At 41.4% G+C, this 21627-nt stretch overlaps 1 protein-coding gene across 5 annotated transcripts in view; it reads left to right on the top strand.

Moving 5' to 3' along the window:
- LOC147115554 (plastin-1-like) overlaps positions 1 to 21627 on the top strand; it is a 203946-nt gene that overhangs the window by 159771 nt on the left and 22548 nt on the right. For all 5 annotated transcript variants that reach the window (XM_085989883.1, XM_085989885.1, XM_085989884.1 and 2 more), the window contains exons 5-10: positions 3033 to 3165; positions 7023 to 7104; positions 7551 to 7716; positions 8307 to 8449; positions 9883 to 9975; positions 10072 to 10264. In XM_085989883.1, the coding sequence (XP_085846009.1) occupies positions 3033 to 3165; positions 7023 to 7104; positions 7551 to 7716; positions 8307 to 8449; positions 9883 to 9975; positions 10072 to 10264 (810 nt within the window). The remainder of the gene's footprint in view (positions 1 to 3032; positions 3166 to 7022; positions 7105 to 7550; positions 7717 to 8306; positions 8450 to 9882; positions 9976 to 10071; positions 10265 to 21627) is intronic.

Below are 21627 nucleotides of genomic sequence, written 5' to 3'. Positions count from 1 at the left end.
AGGGACGGAGTCGGGCGATGGTACGGAGGTGGAAATAGGCGGTCTTAGTTATGGCGCAGATATGTCATCGGAAGCTCATTTTTGGGTCAGATATGACACCAAGGTTGCAAACAGTCTGGTTCAGCCTCAGACAGATGCAAGGAGAGGGATGGAGTCGGTGGCTAGAGAACGGAGTTTGTGGCGGGGGCCGAAGAAAATGGCTTCGGTCTTCCCAATATTTAGTTGGAGGAAATTTTTACTCATCCAGTACTGGATGTTGGACAAGCAGTCTGACAATTTAGAGACAGTGGAGGGATTGAGAAAAGTGGTGGTGAGGTAGAGCTGGTTGTCGTCAGTGTATATGTTGAAACTGATGCTGTGGAAACACGAACCATGTCTACAAGTATAAATATAGGTATCCTTTGTAAATTGGATAACTAATGGATCTGTTCACCTTTGAGGGTTGTGATTGGCGAGAGCTAAAAGCCAAGTATTTTAATTTTAGACTGTGGCAGTAGGAGAACCACAGCATGTGTTAATGTACCTTGAGCAGAATAGGCATCCGATTTCAATTTATTTTCTAAGGCATCTTTTTTACATTAGAATAGTCCAGCTCCCTCTTCAGGCTGGAATTGAAGTTATAGTACATTATTATGATACATAACTTTTCTGTGTAATGTCTGAAGAAATGTTTAAAAACTATTCTGACCTTGTTTGCTTGATGGGGGGAAAAAGTGCTTACCTGCACATCTTAATTTAGAATACTGAGTGAGGCAGATGGTGAGAATACATTTTCTATTACATTTGATGTTAGTTTTTTGAATTTAAAGAAAATATATATATATTGTCATGAAACTTCTCGCATCGTGATTGGTACAAATTTATTCATAGGAAGGAAAATACTTCAAGGCATCTTGTGACTTAGAGGAATGTTGTCAAAAGCTTTGCACCTGTAATGAGAGAGAAGGGAACTTGTGCTGTCTGGTGCAAAACATTTTTTTAAATTTCTAAAAGCTGTGGGAAGTATTTTTCAAAACATTTGGATTTAATCCACCTTTTTGAAGTACTAGTGGCGAATTTCATCAAATACTGGGACAAGTGATTGATGCTGTCTGCTGTAGGCTTGACTTTGTAAAGGAAGTAGACAAATCCAAGACATTGTGGTGATATTGAATTAGATGAGGTAAAAGAAAGACTTGCATTTCTATAGTGCTTTTCACGACCACCGGACGTCTCAAAGCGCTTTACAGCCAATGAAGTACTTTTGGAGTGTAGTCACTGTTGTAATGTGGAAAACGCAGCAGCCAATTTGCTCACAGCAAGCTCCCACAAACAGCAATGTGATAATGGCCAGATAATCTGTTTTTTATGTGGATTGAGGGGTTAATATTGGCCAGGACACCGGGGATAACTCCCCTGCTCTTCTTCGAAATAATGCCTTGGGATCTTTTAGGTCCACCTGGGAGAGCAGATGGGGCCTTGGTTTAACGTCTCATCCGAAAGACAGCACCTCTGACAGTGCAGCTCTGCACTGGATTATCAGCCTAGCTTTATGTGCACATCCCCAGCATTGACGCTTTGACCACGCTCGATCAGCTCCAATGGACAGGGCACATCGTCCGCATGCCCGATATGAGACTCCCAAAACAAGCGCTCTACTCGGAGCTCCGACACGGCAAGAGAGCCCCAGGTGGGCAGAGGAAATGCTTCAAGGACACCCTCAAAGCCTCCTTGGAAAAAGTGCAACATCCCCACCAACACCTGGGAATCCCTGGCCTAAGACCGTACAAAGTGGAGGAGAAGCATCCGGGAAGGCGCCAAATACCTCGAGTCTCTTCACCGGGAGCAAGCAGAAGCCAAGCGCAAACAGTGGAAGGAGCGCACTTCAACCCAAGCACCCCACCCATCCGCTGTCTGTCCCACCTGTGACAGAGACTGTAGGTCCTGCATTGCACTCATCAGTCACCTGAGAACTCATTTTTAGTGTGGAAGCAAGTCATCCTCGGTTTCGAGGGACTGCCTAAGAAGAAGAAGCACAAGTCCCTGAAGTGGGACTTGAACCCACAAATTTCTGACTCAGAGGCAAGAGTGCTACCCACTGAGCCACAGCTGACACAGAATCCAACATTTAAAGACAAATGCAGCCAGATCTAGTTTGACTCATAGGAAAAGAGGGCTGCTGACTTGAGTGCACTCATAATTGGCCTCTGAGTCTCAACAGTACCTGGACAAGTGAACTTATCTGCAGCATTCGAAAGGTTATTAATCAGTATGGAGGGATAATCTATTTTTTTTCTTGTTTATTGCTTAACATGTTTACCTTGAAAAGTAAATAACAACAGGAAATGCTGGAAACACTCAGCAGGCCAGGCAGCATCCGTGGAGAGAGAAACAGAGTTAACATTTCAGGCCTGTGACCCATCGTCAGAACTGCTAAAAGTAAACTGATGGACTAGAAATAGATGGGACTGATAGACTTGGAACTTCTGAAAGCATTGGTGCTTGTGACCTCTTTGAGTGGGACTGATAGTGCTAAAGTATGAGTAGTCTCATGTTGTGGACTTGCACTTAGCACCCTTACAGCCAAGAAAGAACATTGAATGAAAAGTGAGTACTCTTAATTTTTAGAAAGAATTGAAGAAATTAAATCAATGTATCAGATTTGCAAATCAATTTTTATTATATTAATCCAGGAATAATGCTGCTGTTTTTTCTTATTATTTATTCCTTTTTATTCCTATAAATTGCACCAGCATTATTTAGGTATCAGCCTTGGCTCAGTTGGCAGCACTCTTGCCTTTAGAATCTATTAAGGTTATTGGTTCAAGTTCCATGGTTCAAGTCCCACTTCAGCACTTACATGGCATATTTGACTAATGAATCCCAAGGCCACCATAAGGGACTAGATGAGTTTTTATTAGCCAACTCTTGTTTGAACATATCTTGTCTCTATTGTGTTTCATATGTTCCTTCATCATGTGACTCCCTAATTTTTTTCTATGTTTTATTAAATGTGACCATAATTGGCTGAAAGATATTCTCTTAACTTCCAGAGGAAGAAAAGGTTGCTTTTGTTAATTGGATTAACAAAGCATTAGAAGGTGATCCTGACTGCAAACATTTGATTCCTATGGACCCTAGCAGTGACCGTCTGTTTAGTGCAGTTGGGGATGGAATTCTTCTATGGTAACTTGTTTCTTTTCTTCTTATGTTTCGATTGTGACGATAAAATAATCACACCCCATATTGAAGCCTGGGATGCTGGTGTTTTTCTTTTATTTGTTCCGTTTTTGGCACCAGTCCTTGCCCAAGAGACCAAGCAGGTGACATACTCTTCGCCATCTGCCAGTGCTACTCTAACTAGCTGCAAAGAGGTGCATGAGACTGGTTTTGGTCGACTCATCTGCTGATAGTTCTTCCCCTGTGGGGAGGTGCTTCATTGCTCCCAAGCTGGTTAGACATATAGGCCTAGAAATTCAGTGGCCTAATCTTCCTTCCCGCTTCGCTGACTGTTACATAAGAACATAAGAAATAGGAGCAGGAATAGGCTACTTGGCCCCTCGAGCCTGTTTCGCCATTCAGTAAGATCATGGCTGATCTTGGGCTCAAAGCCACTTCCCCGCCCGCTCCCCATAACCCTTCACTCCCTTATCTTGCAAAAATGTGTCTATCTCCACCTTAAATATATTTACTGACCCAGCCTCCACAGCTCTCTGGGGCAGAGAATTCCACTATCTGCAACTTGCCGGCTCGATGATAATGAGGCTCAAAGCTCAATGTCGGGTGCTGCTCAATAGTGGGTGTGCCTTGGGCCTCACCATTCCGATGCAGTGATCGCTCCCTGCGCCCAAATTTCTAGGCCATAGAGATAACTAATAGAGGAAATGGAAACACAGTCATTTAACCGAGGCTAAGATGCTATGGGTATAATATTCCTGCTGGTTACAATCAGGAATAGGATGGTGATGCCTGCTGCAGTAACTGCTTTTACTCCATTGTGGTCTTAATAACTAGTATACAGAGCTGGTAACGAAACAGAAAAATAAGGGGAAAAAAAATCCAGGTTATTTGTAATATTGATAGATTTTACGACCCACTGATTGGTTTTAATTTACTGATGAACTGTCCTCCCTTGTGCAACATTTTTCAAGTTCTTTCCTGTCCAAAATTGACACCCAGCTTGAGACTCCCATCAATGCACAATGACAAAGACTGAGAAGGCAATCTACTTCAAGGCCTCTCAATACCACTCTCTAACAGGTTGTTCAAAAAAGAGCTGGATAGACTTGCATTTTCTTTCCTCCTGTCTCCCCTTCAAGGAAGAAACATAGAAACATAGAAGATAGGAGCAGGAGTAGGCCATTCGGCCCCTCGAGCCTGCTCCGCCATTCAATGCGATCATGGCTGATCATCCAAATTCAGTACCCGGTCCCTGCTTTCTCCCCATACCCCTTGATCCCTTTAGCCTTAAGAAATATATCCAATTCCTTCTTGAATATATTTAATGAACTGGCCTCCGCCGCCTTCTGTGTTAGAGAGTTCCACAGGTTCACCACTCTCTGGGTGAAGAAATTCCTCCTCATTTCTGTCCTAAATGGCCTACCCTTTATCCTTAGACTGTGTCCCCTGGTTCTGGACTCCCCGACCATCGGGAACATCCTTCCTGCATCTAGTCTGTCCAGTCCTGTCAGAATTTTATAAGTTTCAATGAGATCACCTCTCATTCTTCTAAACTCCAGTGAGTACAAGCCCAATCGACACAATCTCTCCTCATACGTCATTCCTGCCATCCCAGGTATCAGCCTGGTGAATCTTCGCTGAACTCCTTCCATGGCAAGAACATCCTTCCTCAGATAAGGCGACCAAAACTGCATACAATACTCAAGATGTGGTCTCACCAAGGCCCTGTACAACTGCAGCAAGACATCCTTGTTCCTGTACTCAAACCCTCTCACTACGAAGGCCAACATACCATTTGCCTTCTTAACCGCCTGCTGCACCTGCATGCTTACCTTCAGCGACTGGTGCACAAGGACACCTAGTACTCGTTGCACTTCCCCTTCTCCCAATCTATTGCCATTTAGATAATAATCTGCCTTCCTGTTTTTGCCACCAAAGTGGATAACCTCACATTTATCCACGTTATATTGCATCTGCCATGTTTCTGCCCAATCACCCAACCTATCCAAATCATCCTGGAGTTTCTCGACATCCTCCTCACAGCACACACGCCCACCCAGCTTTGTGTCGTCTGCAAATTTGGAGATATTACATCTAGTTCCCTTGTCTAGATCATTAATATATATTGTGAATAGCTGGGGTCCAAGGACCGATCCCTGCGGTACCCCACTAGTCACTGCCTGCCACTCGGAAAATTACCCGTTTATTCCAACTCTTTGCTTTCTGTCTGCCAACCAGTTCTCTATCTAAGTCAATACCTTGCCCCCAATCCCATGTGCCTTAACTTTACACGCTAATCTCTTATGCGGGACCTTATCGAAGGCCTTCTGAAAGTCCAGATACACCACATCCACTGGTTCTCCCTTATCTATTCTACCAGTTACATCCTCAAAAAATTCCAGTAGATTAGTTAAGCACGATTTACCTTTTGTGAATCCATGTTGACTTTGTCCGATCCTGTCACTGTTTTCCAAGTGCTCTGCTATTACATCTTTTATAATGGACTCTAGCATTTTCCCCACTACCGATGTCAGGCTTACCGGTCTGTAATTCCCCGTTTTCTCTCTACCACCTTTTTTGAATAGTGGGGTAACATTAGCTACCCTCCAATCCATGGGTACTGTTCCAGATTCCATCGAATGTTGGAAGATGATCAGCAATGCATCTACTATTTCTAGGGCCACTTCCTTAAGTACATAAGTACAGGATGTAGATTATCAGGCCCTGGGGATTTATCGGCCTTCAATCCCATCAATTTCCCTAACACCATTTCCCTACAAATACTGATTTCTTTCAGTTCCTCCCTTTCATCAGACCCTATGTTCCCCGGCATCTCTGGGAGGTTATTTGTGTCCTCCTTTGTGAAGACAGAACCAAAATATGTATTTAGTTAGTCTTCCATTTCTTTGTTCCCCATTATAAATTCCCCTGATTCTGACTGTAAGGGACCTACACTTGACTTCACCAATCTTTTTCTCTTCACATATCTATAAAAGCTTTTACAGTCAGTTTTTATATTCCTTGCAAGCTTACACTCATATTCTATTTTCCCCTTCTTAATTAATCCCTTTGTCCTCCTTTGTTGAATCCTAAACTGCTCCCAATCCTCAGGATTATTGCTTTTTCTGGCCAATTCATATGTCCTCTCCTTGGATCTTATGCTATCCTTAATTTCCCTTGTTAGCCACGGTTGAGTCACCTTTTTTGTTTTATTTTTATGCCAAACTGGGATGCTGTAGTTCATCCATGCGGTCTTTGAATGTTTGCCATTGCCTATCCACTGTCAACCCTTTGAGTGACATTCCCCAATCAATCCTACCCAACTTGCGCCTCAGACCATCGTAGTTTCCTTTATTTAAATTTAGGACCCTAGTCTCTAAGGCAACTACTTCATTCTCCATCTTAAGGAAGAATTCGATCATATTATGATCGCTCCAACCCAAGGGCCTCGTACAACAAGATTGCTAATTAATCCTTTCTCGTTACATAATACCCAGTCTAAGATGGCCTGATCTCTGGTTGGTTCCTCGACATATTGGTCCAGGAAACCATCCCGTAAACACTCCAGGAATTCCTCCTCCACAGTATTGTTACTAATTTGGTTAGCCCAATCTATAGATCACTTGCCATCTCTCCCCATTGGTCCAGCTGACATTTAGGAGCTCACTGCATGTGGAGGGGAAAGTGCACACTCGGTATGTAAAATGCTCTGATTAGCTGATTTGATATGCCAGCGAGGAAGCCATTTCTGGAAATAAGATCTTGAACTTGCATCAGTGCGATATGGTCACTGAACAAAAAATATCTTCTGTATTGGGTTATAGTTTAACCTTTTCACCAAATGTCTCTTCTTTCCTGTTTAGCAAAATGATAAACTTATCCCAGCCAGACACAATTGATGAGCGAGTAATCAACAAACGGAAGCTAACCCCATTCACAATTTCTGTAAGTACAATCTTGCCATCAACAGTAGTTTTAACAAAGATGTAAGGTACCTGACACATTGCAATTTTATTCATATCCGGCAGTAACATGCCAACTCATGTGTATTTTTGAAATTCTAGTGCCTTTTCTCAGAGGTACTATGGAAACTTTTCTGCTACAGGCAATGGATAGTGGATTATAAATACAGAGGGACAGCCTTCATATTTAACTGACTGCTGTGTTTAATAAATTGTATTTATTGTTCTCCGTGGCAGTGGAAACACCCACAGTAATACGCCTGAAGAAAATCTCAGAGAGCTGACGCTATTCCTAGAGAAACGTCTAGTCTTCTTTTAATATTCATATGCTACTGATTGTAAATGAGTATTGTACGTATACATAATTGATGTTTTGAAAACAATATGGTTGTTTTGAGGATATCACGGCACTAATTAATTCTCCCACAGGAAAACCTGAACCTTGCTTTGAATTCTGCCTCTGCCATTGGCTGTACAGTGGTGAACATTGGTGCACAAGATCTGAAGGAAGGGAGACACCACCTGGTGCTAGGGCTTCTATGGCAGGTCATAAAGATTGGCCTCTTTGCTGATATTGAGATTACCAGGAATGAAGGTAAACAAGGAACATGGATGGCATATGCCGTCCCATCTGGCAGAATATAACACTCATGTATTTAAGAGAAAACATATGCATTTTAAAGGGATAATCATTGCCGTTTTGGGCAGCGAAGGAGTCCAGAAGAACTGTGCTCATTTTCATCACTTTATTCTTGCATGCAAAAGATCTGGTGATGTCATCATGACATGAGAAGAATTATTATTGTATGTGTATTATCATTAGTGCAAATACTTTCAACAACTTTTGAGGCATGATGATGCTCCTTTACAGGGCCCTGTCTCCATGGTAATGTCTTTCAAGGTACTTTACCATGTTTAATAAACAGAGGAGAGTGCAGTGATGACGCTCACCTTGTGATGAAAATGCCATTTGCAAGTTTGTAGTCTGCTTGGCAACCAATGTGTCACACTTTGTTCTGAGTTTTTAGAGCAAGGCTACTCTTGGGTATACCTAAAGTTTTGTCCATAGCACCATGATGTTAAATGTATGGCTCTGTGGTTTGTAATAACCTTTTCTGCATGCATGTGATATTTGGCATCCTGAGAAATTGTAAGATGCTGATGCAGTTGGTTATTTGATTCTAGCACTTATTACTCTGTTGATGGAAGGCGAAGAGTTAGAGGAACTGTTGAAACTTTCACCCGAAGATCTACTGCTGCGCTGGGTCAATTATCATCTTGAAAATGCAGGGTATAAAAAAATCAGCAACTTCAGTCAAGACATTAAGGTACCAGCATTTCCACTAAACCTTTTTGCTACTAAGACTGATGTTGAGCATCTTCTGTGTGGGTTGAGCAGGGGCATGAATATAACAGTACAAGCTTCATGGGTTGAATAGCCTCTTTTTTTATCTTCCTGTATTTCTCAGCAAGTCAGTCTTATATTTAAACAAAGAGGCTCCTTCACTTTTTGGGGGTTAGCTCACTCACTCAACCTCTCTATGCTATTCATCAGTATGAAGCCGAGAGGGCAGGCAGGCAAGCAAGTTTCTCCCAGTCCTTTGAGAATGACAAATGCTGGGTTGACTTCTGCCACCGCACCCACCCCCCCCCCCACCCCGCCCCCCGCCTCCCCTCTCTTCACTGTACAGACCCCCTGGTGCTTTATCCTTAACAACTTCTGACACTTTTAAGGACAGAAAGGGGATTGAAATTTAAAGTGGGTCGGCTTCAAGTGTTCCTTTAAAAAATTTTGAGTGATTTCTAGTCTTACATGTTGTTTGGTTGTGACTACTTCAGTAAGTTTTGCTGCTCTGTTTCGGAAGTTCAAGTTGCTGCAGCAGTACTGATTTGGGATTTTGATTGTAACAAACGAGACCCCCCAAAAGCTGCACCAAAATTCCTGGGATATCAGATTTTTAAATTAATTTTTGCTTACAACTTTCTTAAGTTCTTAAAACTTGCATTTATTTATTTAAAATTGCATTTTATTTTCCTAACCCACAAAATGGGCAAGTAGTAAGATTACAGTTGGGTGTGATGAGTTGAAAAAAATTATGTAGCTTTGTATCCTATAAATTGGAAAGGAAAATTTAGATTGGTACAGCACTTGTAGACACCATTAAAAAAAAAAAATTGTTTTTTATGGGATGTGGGCGTTGCTGGCAAGGCCAGCATTTATTGCCCATCCCTAATTGCCCTTGAGAAGGTGGTGATGAGCCGCCTTCTTGAACCGCTGCAGTCCGTGTGGTAACACTGATCATACTGACCAATACCCAGGCAGGTAACCATTTCAGATATAAGAAACACAAAAATTATATTTCCATTGACTTCAAAGGAAATTAAAATCAGGAGAGATGTAAAATGGGCTGCCGATTCGTTTCACCCGTTTTACACGAGCTCACAAAGTCAAGATCTACCCCCACTGATTTATTTTACGTACCAGCACTTTGCATAGCACAGATGTGCAGATGGCTGTGTGATGTTCTGTATTGGTGACTGTTCACAGTTGGTGTGTAGACTGCACAAAATGGTTCTGTCAATAGAAAAACACAAGCAACATTGAAAGCAATACTGAGTTGAAATCTCTGAGTATTTGAGTAGTATGACTAGAGTTTCTGCTGTTTTCCTCTAGTATATCTAGCTGTCTCTTCCTTCCCTGGAAACTTGAGAGACTGTTTCATCCCTGTAATCCAACTTTGGTTTTGTGTCCCACTTCTAGGATTCCAAGGCTTATTTCCACCTACTCAATCAGATTGCACCCTCTGGAGAAGGAGATGAAATGATGATTCAGATTGAAATGGCAGGTTTTAATGTAAGTTCACTTTGGTGCTTTTTATTAGGTATTTGTTCTCTTTTCCTTTTTAAGAAACTATTTTGATGTCTAATTGTTCTTTTCATGATCTTACAGGAAAATGATGATTTTAAGAGGGCAGAATACATGCTGCAACAAGCTGATAAATTAGGCTGCAGACAGTTTGTTACTCCAACTGATGTTGTCAGTGGTAATCCTAAACTCAACCTGGCCTTTGTAGCCAACCTGTTCAACAAATATCCAGCACTGCACAAGCCAAACAAGGAGTACGACCTCACTCTGTTGGAAGGTATGAATGTTGGATATTGAGAAGTATGTAGCTGTATCTAGAATGGAAACCTGAGTTGAAAGGGCACTAAACCCCCCTTTAAGAAACCCCTCTTTTCATGACTGTTTTTGGTCTTGTCTGTTTACTGCTCTAGTGCCTCTGTTGGTCTCTGGCTCCTTTTGTCGAAGCACTGTACGCTCCCTTGTTTCATTACTTACACGAATGATGTCTTGACGGGTTTTACACATGAACAGGTTACAGATTACATCTTTGATCCATAATTCTTAGTGTGTAAAGACTGCTGTGGCACTCCTGATACCACGGTGACCAACAATATTCTGTTCCAAGACACAATAGTAACAAAGCAACTTTCTCATAATTAAATGAAGAGAAGGTAAGTAATGTAATGAAAAAAATAACTTGATGCAAGTTCGCAAGCCCATTTAGGCATGATTCTGGTGAACTCATCAAAACTGTATTATGGTTATTTGAAGTCTGTAGCGAGTTGTTATGGACAGGTTCATTGTGAGCAAACTTAATCTTACATTTTAGGGTGACAGCAAAAAAAAATGTGTGACATAAACTATGTATCCCAATGATCTTGTTAGGATTGGTGAAATGCATAGCTAGCTGATTTATAATGGCCCCGATATTTAAGGGGAGGTGGGGAGGGAGCGGGAGCATGTGTTTGCAGCCAGGAAACCCGGAAATGGCAGGAATGTGGAGGTCCCACCTAATTTAACGGCAGCACCTCATTAGCATTTTTTAAAAAACCGTTTCCCGCTCAGCAGCCGGCCAGTTTGAGGGTCTGGCTGGCTGCTGGGTGGGAAAGCCTGCAGTACAAGGCAGTAGCTGGGGACTGTCTTCAGCAGTCGGAGAAGATCGGTCCCTATTGGGGAGAGGGGTGGGGGGTTGGAGCGCAGCAGCGAAGAGGGAGGGAGAGATCATGGGGAGGGAGAGATCGTGGCAGACGATTTGCTTGATGGGCTGAAGGGAAGCACTTCTTCTCCTCTTGGCCCACAAGCAGTGCTGGAAAAATCACTTGCTTGCCTCAACTGTTCACGGTATTTAAATGGCTTTCAGTGTAGGCAAATGTGAGGTCATCCACTTTGGACCTAAAAAGGATACAACAGGGTACTTTCTTAATGGTGAAAAGGTAAAAACAGTGGAGGTTCAAAGAGGTACATAGATCATTAAAATGTCATGAACAGGTAGAGAAAATAATCAAAAAGGCTAATGGAATACTGGCCTTTATATGTAGAGGACTAGAATACAAGGGGGTAGAAGTTATGCTGCAGCTATACAAAACCCTGGTTAGACCACAACTGGAGTACTGTGAGCAGTTCTGGGCACCACACCTTAGGAAGGATATATTGACCTTGGAGGGAGCGCAGTGTAGGTTTACCAGAATGATACCCGGACTCCAGGGCTTAAATTACGAGGAGAGATTACACAAACTAGGGTTGTACTCCCTGGAATTTAGAAGGTTAAGGGGTGATTTGATTGAAGTTTTCAAGATATTAAGGGGAACAGATAGGGTAGATAGAACAAAACTACCTAGGACTAGGGGGCATAGTCTAAAATTTTTCTAAAAAGTGTTTCCTAATTAACAATACAGAAACACACTCAGAACCAAAAAAGAGCAATATATTAAGAATACACTCAGCTCCATTGAGGAATCCATTGATTCCAATTGTTTCTGGGACAACTGGAATACATTACACAAAAAACAACACGACGAATTGGCCATTCAAAATGGAGACACATGGGAAAACCACTTTGAAAAATTATACCAGAAAAACACACTAAGGCCAGAGCAACACCAAATATGCAAAAAACTGGAAAAGCTCGAAATGGCCATAAAAGATAACCAAAACCCGCTAGACTCCATAATAACAGAAAAAGAACTTTTTGAAAAACTCAAGGACCTGCGACCAGGAAAAGCTTGCGGGGCAGACGGCATACTAAGTGAGATGATTAAACACACAGACGATAAAATGAAACTGGCTATCTTAAAACTCTTCAACTTGGTTCTGAGTGTCGGTTACTTCCCTGATATCTGGAACAAAGGACTCATAACGCCCATATACAAAAGTGGGGACAAAGTCGACCCAAATAACTATCGAGTCATCTGTGTAAACAGTAACCTGAGGAAGGTATTCTGTTGTATCATAAACAAAAGACTTATAAACTTCCTTGAGGAGCACAATGTCTTGAGTAAAAGCCAAATTGGATTCCTGCCAAACTATAGAACATCAGATCATATCTTCACCCTACAGACCCTAATTGACAAACACGTTCATCAAAACAAAAGCAAAATCTACGCATGCTTTATAGATTTCCAGAAGGCTTTCGATTCCATCTGGCATGACGGTTTATTCCTGAAACTTATCAAAAGCGGGGTAGGGGGAAAAACATATGATGTAATTAAATCAATGTATACAAACAACAAATGTGCAGTTAAAATTGGAGACAAACAAACAAAATACTTCCCACAGGGGCGGGGGGTGACGCAGGGCTCGCCAATCTCACCGACACTCTTTAATATTTACATAAATGAATTGGCAAAACTACTTGAACAATCTACAGCACCCGGCCTCACCCTATATGAATCCAAGGTTAAATTCCTCCTCTATGCAGACGACCTGGTTCTGCTGTCACCAACTAAGGAGGGTCTACAGCAGAACCTGGATCTGCTGGAGTTGTACTGCCAGACTTGGGCCCTGACAATAAATCTCCAAAAAACCAAAGTCCTTGTGTTCCAGCAAAGATCCAGACATCAGGGACCCAAAATAAATTTCACACTAGGAACAACCAAAATTGAACAAACCACTAACTACACATACTTGGGCTTAAAAATCAGTTCTACGGGAAACTTCAAACTGGCTGTGAATGAACTGAAAGAGAAAGCAAGAAGGGCTTTCTATGCCATTAAAAAATCAATCCAAATAGAAATCCCAATTAGCATTTGGCTCAAAATTTTCAAATCAGTAATTGAACCAATTGCACTCTATGGCAGTGAGGTGTGGGGACCGCTAACACAACAAGAATTTGCAAAATGGGACAAACACCCAATTGAGATCCTACATGCAGAATTCTGTAAAAGTATCCTCCGGACTCAAAGGAAAACCGTAAACAATGCATGCAGGGCAGAACTAGGCAATGTCCATTAATAATCATTATCCAAAAAAGAGCCACCAAATTTTGGAAACACCTAGAAATGAGCAACCCCCAATGCTATCATTACAAAGCCCTGAAATGCCAAGAGAGGACCATAACGAAGAATACCCTCAGTCAACTAGTCCTGGGACTCAGTGAAGTAACTACTAACACTACTAACAATAACCAGCCCCAGGACAGTGACAGCATAACACAAAGAATTCAACCCAACACAATCGTCGCTAAGCAAAAGGAAAAATATCTGTCATATTGGGCAGAAACAACAAAAACCCAAAGCAAACTCAATTGCTACTTGGCCCTAAACAGACAATACAACATGGCTGATTACCTGACCATGGTAAAGGATAGCAAACTGAGAAAAACTTTGACAATGTACAGACTTAGTGAACATAACCTGGCGATCGAAAAAGGTAGACACAGGCAGACCCGGCTACCAAGAGAGGACAGGGTATGCTCTCACTGCAGTCAGGGAGTGGTGGAGACAGAGATGCACTTCCTCACAGCTTGTAGAAAATATCAGGGCATAAGGGAGAATTTCTACCCAAAATTCACAAAAATATGCCCGGAATTCAGAAATTTGAATGACGACCAAAAACTCCCATACCTACTAGGGGAAGAGAGAAATTGTGTAACACTAGCGGCACACTATGTTACAGCTTGCCATAAACAGAGGGACAAACATTAAATATAAGAAAAGAGTATATATAAATTATATGAAAGTATATTTATACACTCAGGGATATATCTGTTTATACACTGTATGGATAGATCTGTATTTTTGTGAACAAACATGAATGTTTTTCGATGCTTTGGCAACATAAGATGCCAATAAAGCGAATTGAATTGAATTGAAATTAGGAAACATTTCTACAAACAAAGGGTGGTAGAAGTTTGGAACTCTCTTCCGCAAACGGCAATTGATGCTAGATCAATTGTTAATATTAAATCTGAGATTGATAGATTTTTGTTAACCAAAGGTATTAAGGGATATGGGGCAAATATGGAGTTAGGTCGCAGATCAGCCATGATCCCACTGAATCACGTAACAGGCACAAGGGGCTAAATGGCCTACTCCTGTTCCTAGGTACTTACTGGATCTGGCAGCTCCCTTTAGCTGACTAGTTTCCCAAGCCCTCAGAAACCTGGCCCACAGCCGTTAAATTCAAAATGGCTTCCAAAATCTGAGGAACAGAGCCTCATTTAAATATAATATTTACGGACCTTCCTCTCCGGAGCAGGTTACTTGGACGCTCCCAAACTCGTCGCGGTTAAACCGGAAGTAGGTGCGTTCGCGGTGATTTTATGTTGGGTTCCACATTTTTACCGATTTAACCCACCACCCCCCTCCCCAACCACCCCCACGACCATCTCCCACATTTGCCCCAGTGGGTTAGCTTTTGGAAATTATTCTGCAGATGCTTTTAGCAGTAGACATTCAGTATGACATTTAAGAGATGTGCAAAATTGTTTCTAGCTCTTCTTCTGCTAATTTTCCCTCCTCCTCATACCTCTCCTGTCAGGAAGGTGATCAGGCATGATACAGTACTGATCCCCTGGTACCTTACCCAAATAGCTATTTTCATGTATCAGCCTGGACAGTGAATGTTGACAAGCTAATTGGCATGATAAGGTTCACTGCTAGATAATTGGCCATGGACGACCACTGTAGTTAGAAAGAAAGAACTTGCATTTATACAGCACCTTTCATGACCTCAGGACATCTGCTTTACAACCAATGAAGTACTTTTGAAGTGTAGTCACTATTGTAATGTAGGGAATGTGGTAGCCAATTTGTGCACAGCAAGGTCCCACAAACAGCAATTTGATGATGACCAGATAATCTGTTCTTTAATGAATGTTGGTTGAGGGGTAAGTATTGGCCATTTGAATAGTGCCATGAGATCTTTTATGTCCGCCTGATAAGGCAGTCAGGACCTCGGTTTAATGTCTCATTTGAAAGACGGCACCTCCGACAGTGCAGCACTCCCTCAATACAACAACAACAAAAAATGTATTTATATAGCGCCTTTAACGTAGTAAAACGTCCGAAGGTGCTTCACAGGAGCGTTATAAATCAAAATTTTATACTGCACTGGGGTGTCAGCCAAGATTACGTGCTCAAGTCTCTGGAGTGGGACTTAAACCCACAACCTTCTGACTCAGAGGCGAGAGTGCTAACCACTGAGCCATGACACCTTTGGGACCATTATAATGAAGTCCAACCCTGTCTTCATCTGGGGCCAACTCATGCGTACTTCTCGTAAAACTCTGTTTAGCCATTTGGTTGAAATGGAGAAACTTGGGCAGTCAAAGGTGGTTTTTAAACTTAAGCCCTCCGTGGTTGAAAAGGCCCTGTAGCTCTTTAGTAGAGCATTGAGTTTTATGCACTTTAAAAAGTTAGAAGTAGAGTACAAACATGAGTTTTCAAATTCTAGTGTAGATGGAAATTCGCATTACTGCGATACCAAGTTTGCATTCAAACTTGATAAGTAATATAGGCTGACATTCCAATGCTAGAATGAGGGAATGCTGCATTGTTAGAGGTACTGCCCTTTTGAATGTAGTATTCAAAGTCCTGTCTGCCTATTCGAGTGAATGTTAGATACCCTGGCACTATTCAAAGTGGAGGAGGGAATTCCTTCTGGTGTCCTGGTCAACATTCCTCCCCCAACCATTACCATCAAAACACAGATAGTCATTCACCTCATTGCTGTTTGTGGAACATTGTTGGTGCAAATTGGCCACTACGTTTGCCACAACAGTCACTGCACTTGAAAAGTAATTTCTTATATGGAGTGCTTTGAAATATTTCAACATTATGATAAAGCAGGTATTTTTTTTTCCCAATGCAAGAGTGCACAACAAGCTGCAGTCATTGCTTTGGTAAAGAAAAAAGAAAGACTTGCATTTATAAAACAACATTTTATACTGCATTGGGGTCTCAGCCAAGATTATGTGTTCAAGTCTCGGGAGTGCCATATAATAGGCTTGCCAACAAAATTGAAGCCCATGGAATAAAAGGGACAGTGGCAGCATGGATACAAAATTGGCTAAGTGATAGGAAACAGAGAGTAGTGGTGAATGGTTGTTTTTCGGACTGGAGTAAGGTACACAGTGGTGTTCCCCAGGGGTCGGTTCTAGGACCACTGCTTCACTTGATATATATTAATGACTTGGATGTGGGTGTACAGGGCACAATTTCAAAATTTGCAGATGGCACGGTGGCATAGTGGTTAGCACTGTTGCCTCACAGCGCCAGGGACCCGGGTTCAAATCTGGCCTCGGGCGACTGTCTGTGTGGAGTTTGCACATTCTCCCTGTGTCTGCGTGGGTTTCCTCCGGGTGCTCCGGTTTCCTCCCACAGTCCAAAGATGTGCAGGTTAGGTTGATTTGGCTATGATAAATTGACCCTTAGTGTTAGGGGATTAAATACGTGGGGTTACGGGGATAGGGTGGGATATGTGTCGGTGCAGGCTCGATGGGCCGAAATGGCCTCTATCTGCACTGTAGATTCTGTGGTTCTGTGACACAAAACTTGGAAGTATAGTGAACAGTGAGGAGGATAGTGATAGACTTCAAGAGGACATAGACAGGCTGGTGAAATGGGCGGACACGTGGCAGATGAAATTTAACGCAGAAAATGCAAAGTGATACATTTTGGTAGAAAGAATGAAGAAAGGAAATATAAACTAAATGATACAATCCTAAAGGGGGTGCATGAGCAGAGAGACCTGGGGGTATATGTGCACAAATCGTTGAAGGTGGCAGGGCAGGTTGAGAAAGCAGTTAAAAAAGTTTACGGGATCCTGGACTTCATGAATAGAGGTATAGAGTACGAAAGCGTGGAAATTATGATGAACCTGTATAAAACACTGGTTCGGCCTCAACTGGAGTATTGTGTCCAATTCTGGGCATCGCAGCTTAGGAAGGATGTGAAGGCCTTCGAGAGGGTGCAGAAAAAATTTACGAGAATGATTACAGGGATCAGTTACGTGGATAGACTGGAGAAGCTGGGGTTGTTCTCCTTCTCCTATGAGGGGTCTGGACAGAGTAGACGGAGAGAAACTGTTCCCATTGGCAGAAGGGCCGAGAACCAGAGGACACAGATTTAAGGTGATTGGCAGAAGAACCAAAGGCGACACGAGGAAAAACGTTTTTACTCAGCGAGTGGTTAGGATCTGGAATGCACTGCCTGAAAGGGTGGTGGAGGCAGATTCAATCATGGCTTTCAAAAGGAAATTGGATAAGTATCTGAAGGAAAAAAATTTGCAGGACTACGGGAAAAGGGCGGGGGAGTGGGACTAGCTGAAGTGCTCTTGCAGAGAGCTGGCACGGGCTCGATGGGCCAAATGGCCGCTTTCCATGCTGTAAGCATTCTATGATTCCATGATAGCGTCTTTCACGACCACCGGACATCCCAAAGCACTTTACAGCCAATGATGTACTTTTTGAAGTGCAGTCACTGTTGTAATGTAGGAAATGCGGCAGCCAATTTGTGCACAGCAAGCTCCTAAAAACAGCAAAGTGATAATGACCAGACAATCTGTTTTTAGTGATGTTGATTGAGGGATAAATATTGGCCAGGACACCGGGGATAACTCCCCTGCTCCTCTTCAAAATAGTGCCACGGGATCTTTTACGTCCACCTGAGAGGGACAGACCGGGCCTCGGTTTAACGTCCCAAAGACGGATAGCCAATAAATACACTCTGGTGGGTTGAATAATGTTTGAAGCAGTATGCAAATAGTCAAGTTGCTTCAAAATGTGTTTTGTTTTTTGTTTTTCTTCTTCTTCTGCCTTGGTGAATGCAGAATTGACCCCTCCCATTGTAGGTACTGTATTTAGAACCGTATCATGTGCTCTCACACCCCTCTTTCTCCAACCCCCTCCCTATGCTCCATCTTCTCACATTTTCGCAACTGTTGATTTGCTTTGATAACAGGGCAATTTCTGGGAGTTCTTTGCTGATTGCACAGCTGCCTTTCCTGGAAACTGCCATAATTGTTACGCTGAGTAACAGAGTGTGACATGGCTGTGGGTGTTTTTTTTTTCCTGACGCTGTGCTTCACTCACATGTGAACATAGTGACTGGAAACAAGTTACAAAGCAAACATTCAATTGTGTGGTTCTGGTGCCATAAATGCCTTTGACAGTTAGCAGAACCCAAAGATTGAATGATATAATAATTTAGACTTATATAGTGTATAGTTTTTTTGTTGTTGTTTTCAATGTTTCTTATCATTGTGGCAGCTCACCTGAGCATGGTAGTGGCAACTTGAGGTAAGTGGAAAGGAATCATGCTGATGCTGACTTCTTGATGTGAAAATGTACAACACTGCATGAAGGGTGCTGTTGTATAAAGATTTTATTTTCCAGTTGTGTATCACTAATGAGGAAACTATACGCTATATATGTGACTAAAATTAAGGATGCATTATGGAAAATTCTTCCAATTTCTTTTACACTCATGTGAATCTAAGTAGCAGATATCAATTGACGACATGTTTATACTCACTTACGAAAGTGAATATCAATACAGGAAACTTTGGTTTATCCGGAGGTTATATGTCCGGAATACTCGATCTAACGGCAAAAATCAGGAGCCGTTTTCTATAAGTTTTTTTTAGTTCTCGTTGCTTTTTTTCCCCAGTCAGGCACTGCAAGGTCTGTAGCTATAGCAACAGCTTCAGCTAGAGACGCTTGCAGCTGCGGCCGACTGTTTAGAAGCTGTTGCTAAGCAACAGTGTTTGTTGTCAGATACGGAGATGAAAACCTCCGCATGCTTCAACATTAACTTTGTATGTCCGGCAGTTTTGATAGATCGGCAACAGCTCGGTCCCGTCGGTGCCGGATATCACAAAGTTTCCTGTACTTGGTTGTCATTGGCAACACTTGTCAGTAAGGAAGGCAGCATCTACCCTTGATGGTGTTTTCACTCACCCAATTGCCTCAATATTTTAAAATGTGACTGAGCTCCAGGGAGCATCTATACCTCCGCCAGATTCCTTTTAAAATTGGATTATTATGTTTATTATTCCTTTTGAAAAAGTAGAATAGAAGGCCAGTGGATTTATAATTTGAATACAAATTGTACGAAGTGCCTTATCATCCTAGAGGGAGTATACCTCGGATTTAAAAAAAATGACTATGATTTTTAGTGCACAAGTGTTTTTTAATTTATTTGTTCAAATAATGCATCGTTAAATCTTGCTTGTTCCTCTGATTTTCTAAGCAATATTCAGCATGCAGTTTTTATGTGCCTTGAAATGACGCTTGTTTGTGTTGTTGTCTATAACATAAAATACAGTGTACTTCCATTTAAGAATCATCGTGCCTTTGAAAAACATCTTTTTTTAAAAGTAGTTAATTTCCATAATCTGGAATTTATTATTTTCAGAATAAATCTGTTTTTGTTAAAAAAATGAGAAATAAATGTTTATTTGGCTCTAATCCCTACGATACATTTGTAAACTTCTGACCTAAGGTAATTATTGGAAAAATATGAAGCCCTTTTTGGTGGTGTGCTCATGATGGTTGTGGAAACTCCATCTTCACCTGCGTACCTGGGGAAAGTATAGGAGTAGGACCAAGAAAGTAGTGGGGTGTGAATTGTATTTTCATAAATCTGATTTTTTTTTAAATCTGGGAGGTTATGCTTGCTAAGCAAATTAAATAAATCTGATAATTTATACAAATAACCATAATAAACTTTTTTTTACCCGAAGCTATATGTCCTATATTTATGAAACTTGGAGGATAACTTATTAATGAATTATGCTGAATAAATTCAATTTTAATTTGATTTCCAAATTGATGTCCCACTAACCCCTATTACACCACCCTTCTACACTGTTGTAAACTCATGGTGTGGCCATATTTGTTGTATGCAACTGGGCTTTTTTTTCCTGTGGTTATATCTTATTTCATTTTATAATGAAGTAAAGGCAATTTAAAATGAATGGTTAGATACAATACAGGAGTTGTTTAAAGGATAGCAAAAGCACAGCAATGGATTTCATTGTAAGTCCCTCTTCTTGTTTGCCTGCATTAACTTAAGATGAGTGTTTTAAGCAGATTTGTATTCTTACAGTCTGGCTACTATTTGCTTATATATGTACATAGATCACCTGGTTGCCATAGCATTTGTTCCTGCTAAGAACTGTGAGCAAATGCTGTAAAAGAGACTCTCAGTTTTTCCTTGAAGTCGGTCGTAGTGACTTTTCTGTTTAAGTCGTGAAATAGATTCCTCTGACCATTGTTGATATAGATAAAAGCAAGACAAAGATGTCCTGACAATACAGTAGCAATATGTAAGTGTATACAGGGCTTCACTCAGAAGAACATGATAAACACACTGAATTTAAATAGAGGAAATAGGCAATGAAAGGACAAACAGTCAAGCTAAGTTCCCCTTTAGGAGGATATCACCTTGTGGATAATGTACAGATTTGATTTAATTTCCTTTAAAGTTCACAGTTTTATAATAGATCCTGTTCCAGAAAGATGCCTGGTGGTAATTTAAGTGTCACGGATGGTAATACCTCAGTCCTAAGTTTCCTGCTGGAGAGGTGTTGGGGATTATTTTCACATTGCGCGATGTTTTCACAATTGCAATCTATCAAACAGAACTGCCATTGCTAGTTTTCCCTTACAGCGGAAGCTCCATTTTCAGCAAGACAATTATCCCCTTTGTGGCTATCAGCCAGAATCTTTCATGTGACAAAGCCTTGCAGGAGACATTGCCTCATTGCCCAGTGTAATAACACCAATCTCCTGTCATCAAACTTGCAGCCGATGAAAGATTTGTGTTGTACTAGTCATCATTCCTGTGCAGGGGTGTTGCCATCCCATATGGGGCCTCTTAACTTTCTGCCAATTTCTGGTAATGTCCAGAGGGGTATCATCTATTGTGGCATTTAATAGAAGTTCTTATCTGCTATTTGTTTAGTTAGCTATATTATAACATGGTGAACACAGAACCATCGGGTGGAGTTCAGCTTTTTGAGTTCCTCATTCAAAATGCAGTGCTAGAATCGGTGATTATATTTTTTGGTGAACTAATACTAGCAAAGAAACCACAACTACCTAAAAGAAAACAAAATCCACTTGGAATCCAGTAACGTGTGCAGGAGTAACATCCCTTCACGATGAAGAAATCTTAACTAATGTTTTAAGGATATAAAAAACAAAACAAAAATTAATGG

This window comes from Somniosus microcephalus, chromosome 6 (assembly GCF_052327205.1).
Source record: "Somniosus microcephalus isolate GS21.2 chromosome 6, FLI_Smic_1.0, whole genome shotgun sequence".
NCBI classification, from domain to species: Eukaryota; Metazoa; Chordata; class Chondrichthyes; order Squaliformes; family Somniosidae; genus Somniosus; species Somniosus microcephalus.
This window is presented reverse-complemented; position numbering and strand designations above follow the sequence as displayed.